Below are 24381 nucleotides of genomic sequence, written 5' to 3' on the forward strand. Positions count from 1 at the left end.
GACTGCATCACATACTCATAATAATTGTCATTATCAGCAGATTGAATTCCCTCAGTTGCCGTGGAACTGTAGAAAGTTGGAAAATTTGACTGATGGTGCGATCTTTCGGGCTCTGTCCGTTCTCAGTGGATAATGTTTTTATTTGTTTTCTTTTTCTTTTTCTCCCATGTACAGTCCTCGACAATAAAATGAGACTATAATTCGAATGATACAGAGTGCAATGAGACATGTTTATAAAAAATGAATTATTTGAAAGACATCACCTGTTAAACTGATGTTGTTTCCTGCTTTTTCTCTCCCTCCCTCCTGCTGTGTCTCTGCAGTATTTTGTCGTCAGTGGGGTCTCAGTTTGACCTGAGGACACTACGAGCCGTCAGAGTGCTGCGACCACTGAAACTGGTGTCTGGGATTCCCAGTAAGTGCTGTGCTATGTGTTCCTTTGTGTACAAGCTGTTTTGTTTGCCTCCTTTTGCTTTTTATATTGCCATGGTTGTCATATGTCCGATCTCCTCGGACATGCTGAGAGAGCTCGGACTAGAGCCGCTGCTCCTTCATGCCGAAAGGGGTCAGTTGAGGTGGTTCGGGCATCTGATCTGCTGGAGCCTCCTGCTGGAGGTGTTTCGGGCACATCCCACTGATAGGAGGCCCCGGGGCAGACCCAGAACACACTGGAGGGATTACCTCATCTGGCCTTGGAACGCCTCGGGGTCCCCCAGGAGGAGCTGGAAAGCGTTAGGGCTGACCTTCGAATCCATTTATGGACATTCGAAGCTTTGGAGCTCAGAACGAAGTTAATTCAAAGCATTCGATGACCGGGGGGGGGGTTTTTTAAAAAAATTTATGGCGAATAGAATCAAGATAAAAATATTCACAAACGAAAAAACACTAATGGTCGGTGGTAAGTAGTGTTTAACTTTTGATTGAACACTAAATTAAAACCCTCGGCGCACACTGCAGCACAATCAAACAGATGCGCAATTCAGAGCATCAGAAGTGTCTCTGACACCAGACTCAGAGCGGACCGGTGGAACTGGAAAATGCATATTTTACATCAATAAAATCTATTTTATCATTATTTTGAGTCACATTGTTGAAATAATTTAGTCGTCTGTGTTCAAGCAGGATAATAGCAGGTCTCCATTGTGTGTCAGGCTTTCTATTTCCTTGTTGGAGATTTTTTCTTTTTTAATTACATGATATATAGGCTATTCTCCCTTAACTCACCAATAAAAAATACCTTTATCCATTTCAAATAACCAGTAGCAATAATATCCCCGTTCTCTGATTTACTGTGAAACATTTTAAGGCAATTCATGCAAAAATCAGGCCGGATGACTCCTTTACACGGCCTAATGGGGCCGGCCTTTATTTGTCAATCAACCAAAACAATCAATCAATTAAAAACACAAAGTGGACCTGGAACATGAACTCTTATAGGCCTAACACATCTGATGACCTCTTGGATGTCTGCCAGCTCTGCGTGCGGTCATTGTCAGTATCGGACTGGTGGGGGTTAGTGTTGTGTTTAAGAGCCGAAGCTTCAATTTTTTTTTTTCACAATCGAATCCCGTGCCATCGAACGAAGCTTCGAAGCTTCGAATTTTTTGGGTCAGCCCTAGAAAGTGTTTCTGGGAGGGGGATGTTTGGGGTGCTTTGCTTGGCCTGCTGCCCCACAACCCGGCCCCGGAAAAGCGGATGAAAATGGATGGATGGATGGATGATTATCATATCATCATATGTTTGACCTAAAACAGTGCAAATTTGACAAACCATCACAAGTTACTAAAACCAGAATGACAGCAGCAAATATTGACAATGCAGCCCCATTATTTGCAACCAGAAATTCGTTTCCATTAATTTTGCATTAGTGGTGATGGATTCACTGCACAAAGCATGCTAGGATACCTTTGATGTTGACCAAAATGGTGGTGCGACGAGATGGTGTGACAACCATGCTCATATCAAAACAGCCAATCCAGCAGCATCCACAGGCAACCGGCGAGGCGGGGCAGACGCAAGTTTATGCGCATTGGTCGCATATAGTGGGGCTGCACCGTAAGGGTACAGTCACACATTAGTGAAATTAACAGTGGCAAGTATTTGCCTCCTCTTCACTTCCACTGGGAAAGCAGTCGCATTTTGGCTTCCTGTGGAGTTCAACTTTGTTGAACTTTGGCGAAGTCTAACCAGCTGATACTGTATAATACTGGCCATGAAAAATACAAACTGCCCAACATACTGTAAGACATGCTTTCTTGCTGACAGTCAGGAAACAGGAATGTATTCACCACTTCATGGTATTTATTAGCAAGCTAGCTAACATTAGCTAGCAAGCAAGCTTTTTGTGTCCATCACATCAGGCTCTGCCCATATTCAGCACAAACATTGCCTCAGCAGGCAGCAGTCACTGACCTGCATTCACTCATGTGTGACCAAACCCTAAAAATGTATGCCTTTGTTAAAAAAAAAAAAAAAAAAACAGTCAGTAAGAAACTACAATGCTTCAACAATTTCAATGCAGTGGCCTGAAATTAATGACCTCAAATCATTTCACAATAACATTCCAGCTTAACAGTCTATGTCTTTTTTCTATGTCAGTGTGCTTTGTCGATTGATTATACTACAAGCTCCCTCTCTGATTGTGTCCTCCAGGCCTGCAGGTGGTGCTCAAGTCCATTATGAAGGCTATGATCCCCCTGCTGCAGATTGGCCTGCTGTTGTTCGTGGCCATCCTCATGTTCGCCATCATCGGCCTGGAGTTCTACATGGGAAAGTTCCACACTACCTGCTACGACAAAGTCACACGTAAGTAAAAAAGAGTACTATTGCCATCAGCAACACGGTAGTAAAGCAAGTCAGACATGTTTGTAAAAATTATTAGGTTGAGACTGTTAAATGTTCAAATCAACTGATTTGTACATTTGCGTTCTCACATACAGCTTCACCAGGTAATGTCTAGATCATTTTTGGTTTGCAGTGCACATGTGAAAGAGGCTTTGAAGTTTGAGGTCAGGGTTGGTGAGGTTCAAGGGGCACTCCATTTGAAATTCGAAATTTGAAATCCCAGTTCACGTGGAACCTACCAACAGAGCCATCATTAATGTTTTCTGTATCACCTTTGCCTTTCCTACTGTATGTAAGTTAAACTGTCTGCTGTGAGACAGGTGGGTCAGTTTATCTACACCACCAGCCTCTTTGTTGGTAACAAACAATTGTGTTTCCTGTTACTTAATATTTGTCTTTCTCTCTTTGACCAGGAGAGCAAGTGGACGATGACCCATGTGGCACATCGCCGTCGGCCCGGATGTGTCCTAATGGCACAGTGTGCGAAGGTAGCTGGATTGGACCCAACTACGGCATCACCCAGTTCGACAACATCCTGTTTGCTGTGCTCACCGTCTTCCAGTGCATCACCATGGAGGGATGGACAGACATGCTCTACTACGTAAGTCAGCCTGTCCAGTGAGCCGAACTTTGCTTTTAACTTTTAATAACATGTACACAGCACAACATCCAAAGGTCTCAACCCCACCCACAATGCCCTGTTATTGACATAAACAATAAAGTCACGCGTTCGCATTACAAAGCAGCAAGCTGGCTAAAGCTTCCATCAGAAATCTTTACCCTTTACATTTTATTTGTGCTGTTTATAGAATTGATTTGACCTATATATCATCATGGAAAAAAAAAAAACCTGAATCACAACCAATTACAACTTAATTTGTAATTTCTCGGTTGATTTTGATCAAGCAGCGACCTCCAAAGCTGAAAAATGAAGCCAATATTGAAGTGCCAGGTTCCTTGAGAGGCCACTTGAGGCTGGCTCCAAAAGCAAGTCAGTCCCCATTGTCCTCCATGCTAAAATGTCCAACTTTACAGCAGAAATAAATGTGTTGACAGCCTGTTGGTGAAGATTCTCAATCATCCAGGTCATGGTAATCTTAAGTGCTATATCGTAAGCAACTGGACTTACTTTCTTTCTAAAGAATACATTTCACCTCTCTCTGAAAAAGCCTCTTGGATGAGAGGTGAAACGTCTTCAAGAAACTCAAGCAAGTCCAGTTGCCTACGATAAAGCACTTAGGATGTTTACAGCCTGGTACAAAAATCAGTTTTGGTGTCTATAGCTAATTTCCCCCTTCGTGACAACTGTATGCAGGGTGGATTTTTGTATAGCTCACCCATTTCAGTTTTATACAGGCTTAAAGTTACGCATTATTAAAGGCGTGGCCGCTTTGAGTGACAGGCTGTCTGCGAGCCGTCACCACAGCCTACGAGTCAGATCCACCAACCTATCACAGCAACTGGCCACGTATCATGCCGACATTAAAGGACGCCTTTTTTCATTGGTTTCTGACGCCGCAAGTCTCTGCCCAAGTGCCGGATTTCGAAAACTTTGGAGTGAGACCGTGCTCTTAAATCAAGAACAGACAGGCGTTGTAGAAGGAGGCACCTGTCTAGTGATGCTGAACTTATGGCCCACAGGCCAAGCTTGGCCCCCGATAGGATGCTTAAAATAAAATAAATTGATTCACACTGGGATTTTTTTTTGTGTGTGTGTGCTTTTAATATAAATACAATACCAGAGTGTGTAAAAACCATCAAAAAAGAGCTTGTTTATCAAAAAAAAGTGTCAGGAGAGGAACCCCCAGACCCCCCGACAGAGGTCCGGTCTATGCCCCAAATGTCCTCAGTTCTTGGAAATGCCTTTGCACACACCTGACCTGTGCAGGGCTGCTGTGTCTGGCCCCTGGCCTCCTGTCATTTTGCAAAGTGGTCCCCTAGCAAAGCAAGTTAAGTATCCCTGAATTAGGCTGCTTTCGGCCCTCTGCATCGGGACCCCAGTGTGCCAACGCAGTGCCCTCATTGAAACATATGAGAAGGCTGTGTTTGATGCAGTTTTATTGTTGGTCTGAACGCAGTGTTGTAAATAATATTTTATCTACAAAAAGCCAAACCTATTGCAGATACTGGTTGCTAGCTACACTATCCATGCCAACAGAGAATCTGCCATCATCAACCACAAATCTTGTCGCTCCTCTCACAGTTGCAATGTTCTTTTTGTTCACTGTGAAGTCTCTTAGGTTTGTACTGTATGTTTTTTAGCACCCTGAAGGACTCTCGGGGGAGGGTGGGTGTGGGGGCTGGTGATTGGCTTGAATTTCATTTAGCTAAATGAGGCATAAAGTAGTTTGAGATTTGATTCAAAACACCATTTATTTGTCCAAAAACCATTTTCCATTCCCCTCTCTCTTTATCATTCTCTGTTTGGCTTCCTTTATCCGTCTTCTCATCTGTCCTTTTCCTGCCTTCGGAGTCGCTCTCCCTCCCTCTCCGCCTCCTTCTCTTCCACTCTCTATTCTGGTCCGTCTCGCTCTATATTTAACATCTTTTCTGATGGATGGAGGCTGACTTCCACACTCACAGAGGCAGTCAGGAGGAAACCAATGAAAGTTTAATAGAGAACGGGCTGCTCGCACTGTACCATGCAGTATAAAACCTAACACATGCACACAGCACTTCAGCAGCAGATAATAATCAGCTGATAGTCCCATAAAGGCATTACACGGGTAACAGAAACACAATATTCTCCAGTAACCTGATTCCACTGATTGTCAGCTGTGTTTGTGTAGTGAAAAAAAGGAAGTGACACAGTGCCAGTCAATTCTGTCGCTGCTGATGTGCTCACCAGACACCTTAGTGCAATCAATGTTTTTGAAAGCAGGAGATGCTGTAACGTAACACGGCGCATGGCGTGTGTCTCTATGTTGTCGTTTCTGCACGTAGTAGTTGTAGTCGTGACTCTGAGCCAGCGTAGTTTACATACTTGAGCTCTCCTTGGCTCTTGTGCAGTCCAGAGAAAGTCCAACATCTATCAGTCCATTGTTGCACCTTCAGTCAGTTAGCTGTACTGATATTAACCTGTTTGATTAAAGGGACAGTTCACCCCAAAATCAAAAATACACATTTTTCCTCTTACGTATAGTGCTATTTATCAATCTATACTGATTTGGTGTGAGTTGCAGAGTGTTGGAGATACCGGCCATAGAGATGTCTGCCTTCTCTTGAATATAATGGAACTAAATGGCACTCAGCTTATGGTGCTCAAAGCACCAAAAAATACATCTGAAAAACTCTTTCCAGAAATGATGACCTGATTACTCAAGATAATCCACAGACCTTGTTGTGAGCAGTTTCATGTAGGAACTATTTTCTTTCTACCAAACTAACCCCACAAACCAAATCACCGAGCAGAAGGAAACGTGCATCTACTCATGGAGTGGCTCGTGGTTGTGACAACAAGAGATTAAAACATTAATGGCGTCCTCCTCAGCTGAACTGTAACGTTAGCAATCTCATTGGTGCTAAGCGAGCTAGCAGTAGATGCACGCTTCCTTCTGTGCGGTGATACGGTTAGCAGGTGAGAATCAGGTGGTTCCAGAGTCTGTGCAAAAGAAGAAAAGAAGTGCATTAAAAGTGTTTTTTTTCCTGGTTTTTTACCTTTCAGGTCATCATCAGTCTTAAACAGTAAGAGAGTAAGAGAACATTTTGTATATCAGATGACCAGTAATAACACATCTGTCTGTGTCTCTGTTTTTTCTCCTGCAGAGTAATGATGTGGAGGGCAGTGCCTGGAACTGGATGTACTACATCCCCCTCATCATCATCGGCTCCTTCTTCATGCTCAACCTGGTGCTGGGTGTACTCTCAGGGTATGTGTTTTAAATATAATACTGTATACTTCTAAATGCTTTGTATACTTTAAATTCAGATTTGTTTGTTATTGAAGTAAGCACAATAAAATAAAGCAAAATGACAAATGTGCCCTCAGTGAATTTGCCAAAGAGAGAGAGCGAGTGGAGAACAGGAGCGAGTTCCTCAAGCTAAGGCGACAGCAGCAGATTGAGAGAGAGCTCAACGGATACCTGGAGTGGATCTGCAAAGCAGGTCAGTGCGCACCGATAAACACACTGAAACACACTGCTCGTTTCCATCTACAGACATACTGTATGTGGGTAAACCAACCAACATCTTACTTTCTTATTTTCTTGTACAGAGGAGGTGATTTTGGCTGAGGAGGACGGCACAGGGAACTTTGATGGTAACTAACCTTTTCCTCTCCTCTTTAATTTTGTGCATGTGTGTTCTGTATACTGTAAGTGTGACTGAGACAAAGTATCAGGCTATTGACAGTAGGAGAGGCAGTAATAGAGTATGAAGACAGAACTACAAAGTGACTTTTGTTCCCAGAGGATAAATAAGGATACCAGACGCTGTAGAATACCAAACCATGTTGAAAGAACTATGTCACTCCAGGAAAGATGGTCTTTTCATGAAACTTAGAAGAGTCTATACAAGAGAAAGACACAAATACTTTTTAAATTGGTGCCATATAACCAGAGGAATCAGAGGAAAAGGGCTAAGGCATTTGCTTTTGTTCAAGAGGTAGAAAACCTTCATCTACCAGAATGCGCTGCGCCGCAATGGACCAATAAACACTGTTTGGTTTTTTCAGTTTGAGTATTTTCAGCCAGCTTCTTATTCACAAATTCTCGAATTACAGGAAAACAGTGCACCAAAATATGTTTCTGATTACATTTTAAGTGGGAAATAGGCAATACAGTCACAAAATATTGGTTCATACTCGATCAACACTGCCTAGTTTTGCAGTCTGATCTGAGTTTAGTCTGGTAAGATCGAGGGACGCTCATCACAGTTCATTTACACATACAACCCACATTATTATGACACAAAGCCAGTTGAATATCGGCAAAATATCCCTGTTAGCTGAAGAAAAAGACTTGATTGGACAATATATGACTATAAATCTGAAAACACGGAATTGCTCAGTGTAAATGTGGGGTTTAACACAGTACACCCGCAAGTGACAGACTGTGGGAGGGGTAAGATGATAAAATTCCAAAGACATTTAGACATACAGATGAAAACACAATCCTTTTTTTCCCTTTTGCCAGGTTCGAGGCGGAGGCCAACCATCAAAACCAAAAATAACAAGACAGAGCTGCTGAACCCTGAGGAAGGGGAGGACAACATGGGGGATGCAGTAGGTAAGAAAAACAGAGGGATGGATAGGTGTATGCAGAGGATGGAGACATGTGAAGATAAAATTTTCTTTAAAGCAAACTCACTCCAGTAATTTCAGCTCTGGACTGTTAGGTGCTCCAGTGAGAAGTTCCTGTTCTTTTGCAGGCAAACTGCAGCGCTTTGGTTTGTAATATGTGACGACATCTGCTGCGCGAAAGTAGTAAAAGAGTATGGGCAAAAAAGCCTAATAAGCCTTATATAATCTTATGTTAATGATGAGCCTTATATCCCCCAAAGTGGGTGGGTCCAAAAAAAGAAATAAAATCAGTTAAACTCGACTATAGTCTGTCATGTCTCTCTCCGTCCCCCCAGGTTTTGCCCGCTCCAGTATAAAGAGCGGTAAGGATGGCAATTACAGTAAGAAGGAGCGGCGAATGCGATTCTTCATCCGCAAGATAGTGAAGACGCAGGCTTTTTATTGGACTGTGCTCTGCCTGGTGGGCCTCAACACCATGTGTGTGGCTGTGGTGCATTACAACCAGCCTGAGCTGCTCTCTGACTTCCTCTGTGAGTATATCCACACATGAAACACTCAATATGCACAGAGCTACACATGCTGTACAGTATTCGAACAAAGTTTCCTGCAGACTACATGGTACCATCAACTACAGGAACTCTTCCAGGAGTCCTCTGAAAACCTCCGGGACTTTATGCGCTTTACAACCCAGGAACTTGGCTCCAGTTTTAGTTCCTGGGTTGTAGTTCCTGGCACCCAAGAAGTTGCTAACCCAACAAGCACAACCCTTGAGACTGCAACAATTTGGGGACAGACAAGGGTTAAATTGAGCCACATGGGTCTACACTACATTATGTTTTCACAGGGTTTCATTTTTTCTGTGAATGGATTTACTTAAAATCTTTGTAGCAGGTCGGCAACCTCAGTCTAGGTGGTGGTAATGTGCCGTAACGCTGGCTGCCTCCTGTCAGTCACTCACAAAGGTTCCAGCAGCTTAAGGAAAGTTAGATATAAGACTGTTAAGACCTTTTAATGCCACTCAGAATTAAATTTAAGGCCAATTTTAAAATAACCAAAAGAGAAGAAAAAAAACATGAACCAACACCAGTTCTGTAGGAGACACTAATCAAGTGGGCCACTTCAAAAAATGACTGAACCCAAATGAAAGGATGCTGGAGCACTCGATAAAATAGCAGAGCTTTTAATAAGGTGCAAACAAACTGCTGTGAGCACCGATCCAGTGTTTTTGGCTGAAGCGCAAGAGTGCCTTTCTTTGACAAGTTCTGTAGGGTTTGGAGAAATTTTGCCCCACATGGTAATTGGAACGCAAAACATGACTTTGTCGCGTGACAGAGTTGAGGGTGGAACAGAACTTGGAAATAGTTGGCATTTGTTGGCGAGTTTTCTTGGCAATTTTGTGTTTGTCACTCTGCGTGTGGGATTCCACTGCCTTGAACTCCCATTGAAAAAGTACACCAGCCTCATATGCATGGCCTTGTACTGGTTTCAGATATGCTGCAAAATCTTGGTTAAATAGCCAATTTTCATCGAATTTGAAATTCCTCATGTCGTCCGGGGATACGGCAGTTATACAATAATACAGTTTATTACAAATCAAGACCTTATTTTTGGGGTGGTTAATTCACAGCCTTTTAGGACTTTATAAAGATCCGAGAAAACCCTCATCACAGGCTGGTGGCCGGGTCTAACCCGTGTAACAGCATCAACAGAAAGTTTGCAGATCCGGCAGAGAATCGGTAGGGGCAGGAATCTCTAGGTACCTCACAATTCAATTCAAAGTGCTACAATACGATTATAAAACCATTATCAGTGCTTTGTGATGCATCAATTTTTTCTTTTTTTATTTCTATACATGATTTTTTTTTTTTATCCATGTATGATTAATGGCTACTTTTAAAACCCAGCGTATTTGTAATGATCCATAATTAAAATAAACAAATGAATTTACTCCTATTATCTCTTATTTATATAACAGTAGTAACTCGTTAGATGCAACTTGGATACAATGTGACTCTTGTCCAGGTTAATTTTCCCCTCAACTCCATAAAAAGCCAAAATGCTTCCATAGCCCATGAACGTAAACATGACACAATGACACATGTTTTACGTCCATTACTTTTTCACCATCCATTTGGTTCAGTCGTAAGAACGTGCAGCCCAGTCTTACAAAATTGTTACAGGCAATCATAATGTTGAGAATTGGGTTTTTAAGTTTAGCTGTTCCCTGCATTGAGACATAATCTTTCAAGGGGGAATCGCAAGTCATCGTATTGCTCTTACCTCCCAACCCTAGAAGTCAGGGTGGTCCCGGTACAGACCCATGCTGATGGGGTTTGTGCAGGCTAAATTTGACTTGTTACAGTTGCTAAATGAAGGTCTGTCTAAAGCTGCTCTCCTCTAGGCAAAATAGTCTAAAGGCAGATTACACCCCTCCCCCAATTTCTACAACGCAGCTTGACACTATGATTGCACTATGTCCGCACATTCTTTATTATCATCATCATCATCAGACCCTTGACATCAGACCCCCCTTTGATACAAATGCTGCATTCCAGTCAAAGTTGGAGGCCTGAATTTTCCAGTTTAGATTTCCAACTTCTGACCTCCAAGCATTCCAGGTGCCGAAGAATGTCAAGCATTAACAAAAAATATGGTTGGTCATGACGAACTGTTGGTACATTGCCAAGTGTACACACACCTGAACTCTCAGCAGTGCTTCAGTGCTTCATCCTTCCATATACGAACGAAACAGAGGAAGATAAAAAATTCGTGCATTTTATTTTATGGCACTTGCATCCTTGAGAACACATCTAAATATTCCATTCACTGTCCTAATACAAAATACTGTAGTCTCCAAATACGTCATATATTTTATATACGTATCATCATTGTGCATTTCTGTGTGTGCAGCCATTGTTGCATGTCTCAGACAACTGCTTCTTCATGAAGTATGAACTCCAACTTTGAGTTGCATTCCACTGAACTCTTTCTTGTAGGATATTGGGACTTTTGGAGTTCCAAGCTGTCTGTAATGCAGCATAACTTTACGAATGTTTTGTTGGACTGAAGGCAAATATGGCCAGATCTACAGCTGAAGCCACAATATTTTACAGTTATCTCTCAGAACACTTTTCAGTTTAGTCACCACTGCTGTCCACACACACCTCGTCCCAACCTGAATCATCTTTTTACACTTCAGATCGACCATTTCCTCCCACACGTGCAAACAAAGCAGTTACAGTTTTAACTCCTTTAAATAGCAGAAACATGTTGCATTGTCTCTGCTAACCAGCATCTAGTCCATCATCACCTTTTTTAAAGTCTTCCCTCTGTTTTTTAGTCATACTTGCTCAGATATAATTATAGTTGATGGGCGAAAGAAAATGCTTTTAATGCCTCCGCGCCAGCGCTAGCCATTGCCGGAAGAATGATATTTTCAGGTTGTCTTTAAGTCAGTCCCATGCTTGTGAAGGTGATACCTTAATAACTTCGTGAGGAAATATCTTAAAATTTGGCACAATTGTCCACTTGGACTCAACAATGAACTCATTAGATTTGGTGGTCAGAGGTTAAGATCACTGTGACCTTGCCTCCATCTCATTCTTGTGAAAATGATATCTCAAGAAAGCCTTGAAGGAAATTCCTCAAAGTTGGCACATACCGTCTCTTGGACTTAAAATGCTTTTTATGCCTTCACGCCAGTGATAGCCATGGCCGGGGGATTGATATTTTCGGGTTGTCATTAAGTCTGTCCCATTCTTTTGAAGGTGACATCTGAGGAACTCCTCGAGGGAATATCTTCAAATTTGGCACAAATGTCCACTTGGACTCAACGATGAACAGAATAGAATTTGGAGGTCAAAAGTCAAGGTCACTGTGACCTCGTCTGTCTCCTTTTGTAAATGTAATATCTCAAGAACAGCTTCAAATTTAACACAAATGTTCACTTGGACTTAAAGATGACCTGATTAGATTTTGGTGGTCAAAGGTGAAGATCACTGTGACCTTGCCTCCATCTCATTCTTGTGAAAATGATATCTCAAGGAGGCCTTGAGGGAATTTCCACAAATTTGGCACAAATGCTCTCTTGGACTTAAGAGTGAGTGGATTGGAATTTGGTGGTCAAAGGTCAAGGTCACTGTGACCTCACCGACATGTTTTTGGCCATAACTTAAGAATTTATATGCCAATTATGACTAATTTTCACACAGATGTCTGATAGAATAAAATGATAAATTGATGACATTTTATAGCCAAAAGTTCAAAGGTCAAGGGAGACATTCGGTCAATTTTGGATGTCCACCTTGAAATTGTGCTGATTGTGTAGATCTTTTGCACTGCCTTAGGGAGGATGTGTGTGGAGCATGTTTTCACAGACGTGGATGTAATCTATCAGACAAACTTGAGTGGTTTGCAGAGGCATAAAACCATGAGGCGAGATTTCTACTTAAATATTTTTTCATTCTGGTGGCAGCCTAAAACATGACTACTTTAAGGTAATACATTGACGTATTCAAGTATAAGACATATCTTTGCCCTGCTGTCTTTGATTGTACTACAAATGAAATCCAATATGTTCGCTTTGCACATTGTTGAATGTTTTTGAATAACTGTTAACTAAGTACAGACAGACTTTACTCACTCACCTGTATCAATGATATATGTCACATTGACCTTATTTCATTCTTCATTTTAGTTCTAGCTGCTGCTGCTGACATGACCAGACTAACACACTCACTCTCACACACACAAAGACACACAGAGTTGTCCCTGGCCGGTGTCCAGTGTCATTAGCATATGAAGCTGTAGCTGCTGATGGAGTCCATTCATCACCAGACTGTCATACACCGCCGGGCTCGCACCACTATTGACTTCCACTCATCTAACTCTCTCTCTTTCTCTCTCTCTCTCTCTCTCTCTCTCTCTCTCTCTCTCTCTGTCTCATTCTCTCACTCTTTTTCCCTTGCTTCTCTTTTGTTTCCTTCCCCTCCTCTCCTCACTCACTGTCTTTTTATCCTACCTCTCCACCTCTTGGTATTTCCGTCATCTACATCCCTCTTTCTCCGGCCTTTTTTCAACCCACTCTATCTCTGCATGACCTCATCCTCTTTCATTTTCACCTTCCTTTGCCCCCCGTTTAACCCACTCTCTCCTTCTGTCTCCTCGTTCCTGCCCTCCCTCTTCTCCTTCTCCCTCTCCTTCCTCCCTCCAGTCTATGCAGAGTTTATCTTCCTCGGTTTGTTCATGTCTGAGATGTTGATCAAGATGTATGGTCTGGGCATACAGCCCTACTTCCACTCCTCATTCAACTGCTTCGACTGTGTGGTGAGTGCACACACACACACACACACACACACACACACACACTGTAACTGAGTGAAAAAACAAATTGCGCCCATAACGATCAGGTTTGATGACAAATCCAACACTCCATTTAATCAGCAGATTTCAGAAATAGATTTTTCTCATGTTGCCCTGCGTCAAAATGAACAATGAGCAGATTCAGCGCCGCGCTTGTCACAAATACATGTGCAATAACTGCACATTAATTTGTCATTGTCGCAGAGGCTTATTGGCACGTTTAGTTCATGTTCTATGCTGGCATACTGTACATGGTAGAGTGACAGCGTACAATACTGTGTGCAGTCAGCAGTCAGGTAGCAGATGGAGTTGGAGATTCTAATTGCATTTGTGCAGTTGTCTTAGCTATAAAGTGCTTTTCTATTTGTTTGTGTTTGGTTGACTTTAATGAGTATTTACCGAATATTAACAAAAGAAAACAGGAGTAGGTATAGCTGCGGCAAGAGCAGCTATTTGACCCGCCCACTAGCTGCGTGACTCACCCACCATTAGTCCACAATCAGCCCCCTTCACTCCTTAGTCCAGAAGTGGAAAGCCTGAAGAAAATGTTAAACGACGTCACTAATATTACTTCACTGAATCTCCGTCTTTGTCTGGCTACCGCTGTAAAAAATAAGAAAACGGTGTTCTCTTTATTTAAATGTGAAAGTGCAATAAAATATTTTGCTCCTAAAAACAATGAATAATCTTGATCTTAATATTGATCAAAATAATTGATTATCATTTTGGCCAGAGTCATGCAGCTCTAACACACAGTGACAGGCAATAATTAGCCTAAACATATGTACCAGCAGAAGAAATCATCTCCTCTTGACTTTCCAATAAACAAGTTTATAAATGAATTTATCAGTGTTCGTTTTTAAAATTGCATCTTGCACATGCAGGTCATTGTGGGCAGTATCTTCGAGGTGGTGTGGGCCACCATCAAACCAGGAACATCCTTTGGGATCAGTGTGTTACGAGCTCTGCGACTGCTCCGCATCTTCAAAGTCACCAAGTAAGCTTCTCTTTCTCTCTGTCACTCACACACACACACACACACACACACACACACACACACACACTGTTACATAATACATGCTTGTCCATCAGCATGCACAAACGAGACAATGATGATAATAAGCATCCTGATGACAAACCGCGGTTGTGGTGTTGACATGAAAGAGATTTTGGTGTTTTAATTCGATTTTTTTTTTGTAACATCTAAACACTTCTTGGGTTTTGGCACTTGACACTTCTTTGACGCTCCCTTCAGGAGAAGTTTTAATTGGATTTTGGCTCACGCATATTGTTCTGTTTGTTTGTGTGGAGCTTCCCTGCTTGTCACGACGCTGATCATTTGGACGAATCTCACTTGAAAATGAGTGTTTTACCCGCAGCGGGCTTGAAATCATTAAACTAAATCTCTGGGGTGATTGCCAGCACAGTTTAAGGGGCAGTTCCCCACAGAGTTAGAGCTGGACAATACGTGAGTGTTATTGTTACTGACTCTCGGCCCAGGCCAGATGCAACCAGGCTCTGCTCTGTGATGAACTGATGTTGGTTTGAGGAAGGATTGGCTTCAAGTTTGTGGGGCTGATCAAAACTCTACTGTACTACAGAAGCTTTGTATAATGGTTTAAATATCTGAAATAATAATAAATATGAAAATTTAAATACACTGGACATTGTTCTAAAAAATGAACACAGTTTTGCATGTTGTAAATTTCATAAACAAGATCAAAATAGTGTCCGATTATTAAGGCCTTTACACACCAAAGGCGTTTTTTGATACACTTAATTTGCACCTTTCTATATTTTTTACAGCGTTGTTTTTGCCAAGAGTATTTTAACACAGAACGCAAATATTACGCAGCAAAAAAGCATTTATTTTTCCAGAAAGAGGTCGAAAGATACACCAGTGCTAGCTAGCATCCCTGCACTGGCTACCTTTCAAATACAGGATTGACTTTAAGGTTATTTTATTTGTTTTAAAAGCCATACATGGGCTTGTACTTCAGTATATTGCCCCTATACCAGCTCCTGACCTCTCAGATCCCAGATCCTCCGAACAACGTCTTTTAACTGTCCCACCATCGAGGCTGGTGGGTAAAGGAGATCGTGCCTTTGTGGTAGCTGCTCCAAAGCTTCGGAATAGCCTTCCACTCTCAATTAAATGCTCCCCCTCTATTGATACAATTAAGCAAAATCTTAAAACGTAGGCTACATGTTTTCAGTGGCCTTTGGTTGTTTGTAGTGGTTTTAATATTTTAGCACTTTTTAGTATTTTTTCTTACCGCTTTTATTCTGTTTTATATTTGTGTACTTGTTATATTCCTACATATATGTGCGTCATTCTTTTATTTTGTACAGCACTCAACTGCGGTTGTTTTTAAATGTGCTATTTAAATAAATTTCATTTGATTTTGATTTGATTTATCTGAGCTTTTGCACCACGCAGAAAAACATCAATTAATTACACTGTGCGGAACAGACGTCACGTCAAAATAGGTTGTTTTTTTTTTTGCAATCAACTTTCTTTTTTTTATTCAGTTTGCAACATTTCAATAGTTACATTCATTTCAATAATTGTATTCATTTCAATAATTGCATTCAACATTGATATTGCAAACATACACTACACATACATTAACTACAGAACACATCCCTACCCGCCACCGGTATGCGGGATTGGATATTCAGTTTCTTCAGATCTGTGTTCAACAGCAGCAAAATCGACTTGGAGTAGTTGGTCTTGTAGCCAGACAATGTACCAAAGTGTTCTATGATTTTCAGTACATTCGGAAGGGATCGTCGTAAATCAGAGAGGTAAACAAGTGTATCGTCAGCGCACATAGAAATGAAATGTGATGTAGATCCTATTTTAATTGGGGCAGCTAATGTGCTTTGCCGTATGTATTGTGCTAATGGTTCGAGTGACAAATTAAAGATGGAGGGAGATGCTGGGCATCCCTGTCTAGAACCACGACATATACTGAAAAGATCGGAAAGGTGCCCAGCTGTGACAACCCTAGCAGAGGGATTAGAATATAATACTTATATCATTTTAATAAAATTTGGACGTCAAAATAGGTTTGCTTCCATCCTGCAGTTTTAATTCATGCATAAAAATGCCCATGGAAAAATCTTAAAATGTCGCACAAAGGTTTTATGCTTGGAGGAAGTAGTGAAGTTGGTTGATCAATAATATGTCAGCATAGCAGCAGTGGATGGAAAAGCCCATTACTTCACAGATTTTCTGAAAATTTGGTTAAAATTTGTGCTGTTTGGATGGACATCAAACTAATGTCACGACATGGCGTATCGCTGCCAGTATGTAACAGTTTTGATGCATATTGTTTCACAATTTAATGTCATTTATTCGTCACACCCTCATGTGTAAAGGCCTGTTTTCTCCCTTTACTCAATTTTTCTTTCATTTCTTTCCTCCCTGTTTTTTTGTGCGTGTTTTCTTCATCTCTCATTTCTGTCTTACCTTTAACACTCTGTCAATCCTCCTCCTCCTCCTCAGGTACTGGGCCCCTCTTCGAAACCTGGTGGTTTCTTTGCTCAACTCCATGAAGTCCATCGTCAGTTTGCTGTTCCTCCTCTTCCTCTTCATTGTGGTCTTTGCCTTGTTGGGGATGCAGCTGTTTGGAGGACAGTCAGTATCAACACAAACTTAAAAACAAGCTCACTCCTCTGTTTTATCTTCATGTTTCTGTCTCTCTCTATCTGTGTGAGTATGATTGTGATGGTGTTCCACTTTTTCTTCCTCTCAGATTCAACTTTGAAGAGGGGACCCCGCCCACTAACTTTGACACTTTTGCAGCAGCGATCATGACAGTGTTTCAGGTAGGAAAGACAGACTTATAGATACTTTTAAGGTCCTGTACCTAAAGTAATAAATAATAAGTATGATGTGGAGCGCATTGACCCTGTGATACTACTACTATGTCTCAGAGAATATAATTATCTTTGGTTTTATATATATTACCAGTGTGATTGAAAGTTATGCACTAGTGATGTACTGTATCTTCCTAACATGACACACACACTCGTATACATTTTCTGGGCGGCTGAAGCTCTTTTCAGGAGCGAAATTTAATGATGCCCATTGTTGTCTTGTCATCAGTTTGTCAGATGACTTGTTCGGTTGTCCTGACTGCAGTCTCCGTGTTTCTGTGTTTTCCCTGCTCAGATAAAGAGATGGCTTTTGTGAGGAGCCACTTGTGTTGCTCTGTTGTCTCTGAGTGACTCAGAGGCCAGCTGTGTTTGTGTGTGTTTCTGAGTTTGTGCATGTTGATGCTCATGTGTCAGTATCTTTGGGCTTGGGGCAGTTTAAAATCAGAGTGTGAAATTTTGCCTCATTATCCCGTCAGTTATTTTCAGTCAGATTCTACTCACATCACTTTATTTTTATTTCAGTGTAACACACATAACAGCTTCATTTTCAATATGTAATAAGATGATGCCTTTAGTTTGTCTGGTTCCCCCATCAAGATAATTAGAAAAATAGAAATTGAATGCATTTAACCAATTTTCATTTTGACAATAAAGCTGATTTATTGTGCGTTTCCTTATTTTCTGTCACTTACATAATTTCATCTCTCTGTAGATCCTGACAGGAGAAGACTGGAACATGGTGATGTACAATGGAATTGAGTCCCAAGGAGGAGTGAACGACAAAGGGATGGTGTTCTCCATCTACTTCATCGTCCTCACACTTTTTGGCAACTGTATCCTAACTGCGCACATATATACAAATGTGTAAATTATGCACATATAGAAATGTATGTTAATATACCAAATGAAAATACATGACGAGTTTAGCCTGCAACCGTGAATATGATGATGACTTCCTTTTCCCCTGTCCATTTGAGCTCCGCAAATTTTAAGAACACAGTTCCGCTTCCTCTCTTCCCTTTAGCTTTTGTGCAGCCCAACATGTCTCTTTCTCTCTCCACTCTGTTTGGTTCTTGAGAAACCGTCAACTTCATCACCAGTTGTCCCCGCATCAATGTTCCTCCTTAACTTCTGCCACCACAGACACTCTGCTTAACGTCTTCTTGGCCATCGCTGTCGACAATCTGGCTAACGCCCAGGAGCTCACCAAGGTACATTATCAAGCCAGAAGAAATACATTTAAGAAAAAAAGGAAACATTTAATATATTATAACCTATGAAATATGTCTTCTGAGCCTTGATGGGTCTGTAAAATGATGAAAATAGCAGGAAGTTAGATTATGATTATGTTTATGAAACACGCTTGAACTCACTCGTCTTTTGCTCTTGGTTGTTGTTTATGTTACTTTTAATATATGCACTATTTTATGTGCCTGTGAATTGAAAATGGGACCTGTGGACTGACCTCATGAGCACTACACAACAAATAAAAGAATATACTTTCTGAAGAAGCTGCTTTCTTTGAGTGTCCACAACAAAATGCTCTGAATACTTTGCTTTTATTTAAAGTGTTTTATCCTCCAGCATCATCTGCTGGTTTGGCAATGCCATTGAGGCACAGATAAACACTGTCAGAGGAACTGTAACAACAGCCAGCAAACAGCTAGGGATCACTTTACCAAGTATGCAATGCATATACAGAGACAGAATGATGAAGACGGCAAACAACATTGTGGGTGACCAGTGGAACCCTTTGCCTCCTCATTTAAACCGCTGCTATTTAGGTGACGATATTGCCCCCCTCTGTTCACTAAAAATAGATCTAAATTTTTGTGGTTTTTAACAAGCCATGAAGTGTTTAAAAAGGTAATGCACTAGCACCTTATCCCCTATGTACTGTGGCCACTCCTTCCTTTTAAGAAAAGATGTCCAGCTGGCCTGGTACGCCCCCTCCTCCTTATACGAATGAGTATGTGTATTATGTCTTATGGTGTGTCTCAAATTGTGTACCTCCGTTAGTATACTTCTATGTAGTATACTATGTGCACTATGTACTCATTGGCGTAGTGTGCAAATTTCAACATGGTAGTGTTGTCTCAAACCACACACGGCCGTTGTGCACTCACTGGAAATGACGACCGCAAATTAGCTAGTTAGCAAACTAGCATTAGCATCCGCGTTATCATTTGCGGTACCAAATCATTACAGACTGCTAAATTAACCCAACAAACATACTGCTGGCTTATACCCGTCCAGGAGGTTTTTACCAGGAGCCAAATTATCTTCAGAGGTCTCTTCCTCTCTCAAGCAAACATACCTGTTGATTTAAAGCTGTAAAAGCACTGTTTAAAGCAGTTCTATATTTAAAAAAGTAAGTGTTTTTGCGATGCTGCTTGTTGTAGGGTTAGGGTTAGGGTAGAAACATGGTGGTGCAAAATGGAGGACTCCATGTATGAGGACTCACTCCCTATGTAGATATAAACGGCTCATCCAAAGGTTACAAAAACACAATCATTCTTATTTTTAGGTGATTATACTCTAAAGAAAACTTGCATATTAAATTTTATTTCTGCCAGTATATCCCCCTAAATCCAACACACTGGACCTTTAAACTAAGATCAAGTGACTGAGATGATTCTCTTTGTATCCAATAGGACGAGGAGGAACAGGAGGAAGCTGCCAATCAGAAGACGGCACTGCAGAAGGCCAAGGAGGTGGCAGAGGTCAGCCCGCTGTCAGCAGCCAACCTGTCTATTGCTGCGTGAGTACAGACACTGACATTCACCTACTGAGCACGTGTACACACTCAGGTGGAACATAAGTACATAGAAAGCTAAACTTTATACTCTTTAGCAAAATTGCACACACAGAGAGAAAGCACAGTTCCTTTCTCAAATCTGTCTCCCCTAACATTTCTGATTGGCAGGCATTCATGTACACGTTGCACACACTGACACACACACATACACACAAACACCCACCATCACACTCTCCCCGCGTTCTCATCCTCTAAAATATGATTAAGCGATTGTTCTGAGAGTGAAAGGAACAGATTCAGGGCTTTGTGAAGTGAAGAAGAGCGAGAGGCGGACAGTCTGTAAAATCTGCTCCTGGCAGCAGAAACGCTGACAATAGGACACTTCAAAAATGATGCTCACAAAAACCCTGCTGCTCCTTTAGAAGTCACCGGACTCTTCAGTCGCTGCAGCGAGCCTTTGATGGCAAGATTAGAAGCTGGTGGTTTTGTGCTACAGTTTTGCTTGTCAATTAGATACTAACTTGTCACTCATTTACTGTAACATGGGTGTGGAAGATTTCTGTAAGTCAAAGAATCTAGCTAGTGTGTTTTTAAGCCTGGAAATGAGCTCATTAGCTTCCTTTCAATCACTGAACTCAACATGGTGACCCTCCAAACACCAAACTCTTCCGTCAAGAGCTTGGCATCAGTTGATTTTGGAACTAGTTAAAAGATCTGTGAACATTTATCATTCTGACTTTATACTTTTGGCTCATCATCTTCTAAAACATTCGAAGATGGTTCATTTCTTCATGGCTTCTTGACAGACTCCGTCCCCAGTCTGACTTATCAAAAGATGCATTCCACATGTTTCTGTTCTTTTGTAGATAAATCCCTCCAATGCGACTATAGACAATATAAAATAATAGATATAGCTACGTTACATCACCAATTGTTGACTGCCAATTTGAAGCCCCAAGTCTGGCATTTTGGCAATCGCCATCTTGTTTTTATAGAGCCAGAAGTTTCCATATGTGAACCAGATGATGGAGCTGTGGAGGAGTGAAGGGTGGATCTGACTTAAAGTGGCTCCACCCTTAAATATGAGTAAATCTAAATAAAATATGAGTAAATTTAAGCCTTAAAAATGTGGCAAGGTGAGTTATATAAAAAATGTACCCCCTGTCCAGTTGTCATGAATGTTGAAATTAGCTATAGAACCGTTTTTTGTGCCAGGCTGTAAACATGTTTATTTCTGCTGTTTGGCATTATAATATGGGAGTCTATGGGGACTGACTTGCCTCTGGAGCCAGCCTCAAGTGGCCGTTTAAAGAACTGCAGTTTTAGGCACTTAAGTGTTGTTGGGTTTTTTTCAGCCTTGGAGGTTGCTTCTTGGTTGTGGTGAAACAATAGCTGAACGATTCAATTCAATTCAATTCAATTCATCCATCTTCATAACCGCTCATCCTCTTGAGGGTCGCAGGGGGCTGGAGCCTATCCCGGCCAGCTGACATTGGGCGAGAGGCAGTGTACATCCTGGACACGTCACCAGACTATCACAGGGCTGACACATAGAGACAGACAACCATTCAAACTCACATTCACACCTACGGACAATTTAGAGTCACCAATTAACCTGCATGTCTTTGGACTGTGGGAGGAAGCTGGAGCACCTGGAGAAAACCCACACTGACACAGGGAGAACATGCAAACCCTCTTACCACCGCTAACCACTACACAACCGTGCTGCCCAATTCAGTTCAATTCAGTTCAATTCAGTTCAATTCAGTTCAATTCAATATTATTTAAATGCCAATATCACAAACCACAATTTGCCTCAGACGGCAACAGAACACTGCTGGGGTTAAAATGGACTCCAGCATGACCTCTGATTGTTTGATTGAAATTTGTTCACACAGCACGTAAGTTAAAAGTTTTCTCACATTCTGGTTTGCTTCCACATTGTATGGCACACGCGCGTGCACATTAGTGTTTCTCCCCTTTGCCCTGCCCGTTCAGCCCATAGAATTAATCGATCTCTAAGAAGTTTTTGCAGATATAAAAACCTCCATGGTTTGATGGTGTATACTTCATGAAGGGGGCATCTTTTCAACAGTGGTACAGAAATTTCTTATATAATGGTGGCTTATGGAAAAAAAGATTGTTGGGTTGCAGGGAAATGTTTTAATGCAGTACCACCATTGGCCACTGGGACAAACTGGAGGCACAATTTCCAGTTCCCTCAAACCAGTTTTCCCAAATAGGTACTGCTACCCCTAGGGGTACTGTGGAGTACTGCAGGGGGTACATGAGGTTCATTTTTATTTAGAAAATATCATTGATGCATAATTCCTAAAAGAATTATACTTTAGTTTAATAAAAAAAAAAGTAAATGTAAGTTCTTTAAACTATATTTCTTTATTCTATCTTCATTGCAACTGCTGCAAGAAACACAATAATATTCACATTTACATTTCTTTACTATGTGTTTCTACCAAGAAAATTTGCATTGGTCAGGGGGTTCTTGGCTGAAAAATATATCAAAGGGGGTACATTATTGATATATGTGTAAATATATAGTCCACTGATATAAGCTGGATCCTTCTTTTCCAAATGTAATTTCTGGAAGAAAAATAAAACATATCATCCTGAACTTACAAACACTTTTAATTAGGGGACGGTGTAATTCATATTCAATGTGAAAACACTGCATGTTTTGTGCACTGCTAGTGAGACTGGAGCTCTGTGGATATCATTGTTCAATTTCTCAGTTCCTGTTTTCTTCATTCACACATCGTACTTACTGTTAAATGGCCTCGTGTTGAAACTTTAGCTTGAGTGTACTTTTATAGCCACATTTGGTTTATTCATTTTTGTTCTGAAGTTCTTTCTGTTCTTTTTAAAAGAATGTTCACCTATAAACTTTGTTTTCTCGCACACCTCCACAATGAACGGACAATCCAAAATAAATTTAAGTAAACAGGGTCCACACGTAACAACAGCAAAACTATATTAAACCATCCTTTTACAAACTCAAACATATGAATTTTCACTAAAACATTAAAATATAAAGCACTTCCACCTACGAGTAGTGCACCCTGAATGTGCCCAGGCACATGCATTTGAGTTCAACATGAAGGCATGTGAGAAAAACAGTTTTCTTCACAAATTCCTGGTAAAGCATCGTTGTAACATAAATGATCACTTTGTGGTTGTAGTATTCCAAGGTTCACTTCCTGTGGCTGCTAATTTCCTGCAGGGATTTTAAAGTTCCATATTAAAATTTGAAATACTTCCTTCTGTTTATCTCACCCTCCTTAATGTACTCTTCTTCTGCCTTCTTTCCACTGTACGCCATTACCATCAACCCCTTCTCCCCTTCTTCAACATCTACCCTCTATCCCTTTTTCCTCTTCCTCTGGCCCTTACCAATGACCCCCAACAGTAAAGAGCAGCAGAAGAACCACACCAAGGGCAACAAGTCAGTGTGGGAGCAGAGAACGAGTGAAATCCGCAGACAGAACCTGATGACGAGTCGTGAGGCGCTCTACAACGAGCTAGAGCAGGATGATTGGAAGGTGGGAGGTGAAGGGGAGGAGGTGAGGATTCCCGCCCCTAAAAAAGACACACATATACACATATATATGCAGTCTACTCCTGATATATATGGTGAATATTTGTTGTAATGTGTGCAGAGTGATATGAATATTTGAACCACTTAAAGGGACATTATCATCCATGTTCAGGTCGGGCTCAGATCATTTCACCCAACTTTCTCAGCGCATGAATGACCCTTGGATGTCAACTGAAAAGTATCAAACTGAAAAATGGATACACGTCAGATCAAAAATCAGGAAATTCTGATTTCTTGCCATTTGAGTCCGAAAAATAACCTAAACATGTGGCCTATAATAAATGGTATTGACAGTGACATTCAAGTATCATTGTAAGAAAGCTCCTATCAACATGGCAGGGGACCAGTCATTGTAATGCATTTCTCTGCTTTTCTAAAGATACTTTTCACAGGCCTGTATTAGAAAACTGGTCACTTGCCATGTTACCACTGCTTTGCTATGTTGTTGTGAACCATCTCGGGATGTCAGTTTTGGTTAATTTTGCTTCTGATAGCAGACACACATTAAAGGGAAATTTCGGTTTATTTCAACCTGTCTCCTATCGTCCTAAATTTGTTTCAAGTGACTAGTGACATAGAAATAATAGTTAGCATGTTAGCCGTTAGCCTAGATACAGCCGGGGCGCATAGTAGCGTCAGACCTGTTAAAACGTAAGTGAACGGGCAACCTTCAAGTGCAAA

The 24381-nt window shown here is 41.2% G+C and overlaps 1 protein-coding gene across 1 annotated transcript in view; it reads left to right on the forward strand.

The window, feature by feature from the left end:
• cacna1ab (calcium channel, voltage-dependent, P/Q type, alpha 1A subunit, b) overlaps window positions 1–24381 on the forward strand; it is a 209432-nt gene that overhangs the window by 85203 nt on the left and 99848 nt on the right. Inside the window, exons 4-19 of the mRNA XM_050044006.1 lie at window positions 324–415; window positions 2653–2805; window positions 3258–3445; window positions 6610–6713; window positions 6833–6948; window positions 7058–7102; window positions 7977–8069; window positions 8419–8613; window positions 13296–13408; window positions 14329–14441; window positions 16956–17087; window positions 17206–17278; window positions 18042–18162; window positions 18473–18540; window positions 19984–20090; window positions 23512–23665. Coding sequence (XP_049899963.1) covers window positions 324–415; window positions 2653–2805; window positions 3258–3445; window positions 6610–6713; window positions 6833–6948; window positions 7058–7102; window positions 7977–8069; window positions 8419–8613; window positions 13296–13408; window positions 14329–14441; window positions 16956–17087; window positions 17206–17278; window positions 18042–18162; window positions 18473–18540; window positions 19984–20090; window positions 23512–23665 — 1867 coding nt within the window. The remainder of the gene's footprint in view (window positions 1–323; window positions 416–2652; window positions 2806–3257; window positions 3446–6609; window positions 6714–6832; window positions 6949–7057; window positions 7103–7976; window positions 8070–8418; window positions 8614–13295; window positions 13409–14328; window positions 14442–16955; window positions 17088–17205; window positions 17279–18041; window positions 18163–18472; window positions 18541–19983; window positions 20091–23511; window positions 23666–24381) is intronic.

Source organism: Epinephelus moara, chromosome 5 (assembly GCF_006386435.1).
Source record: "Epinephelus moara isolate mb chromosome 5, YSFRI_EMoa_1.0, whole genome shotgun sequence".
In the NCBI taxonomy this organism is placed as follows: Eukaryota; Metazoa; Chordata; class Actinopteri; order Perciformes; family Serranidae; genus Epinephelus; species Epinephelus moara.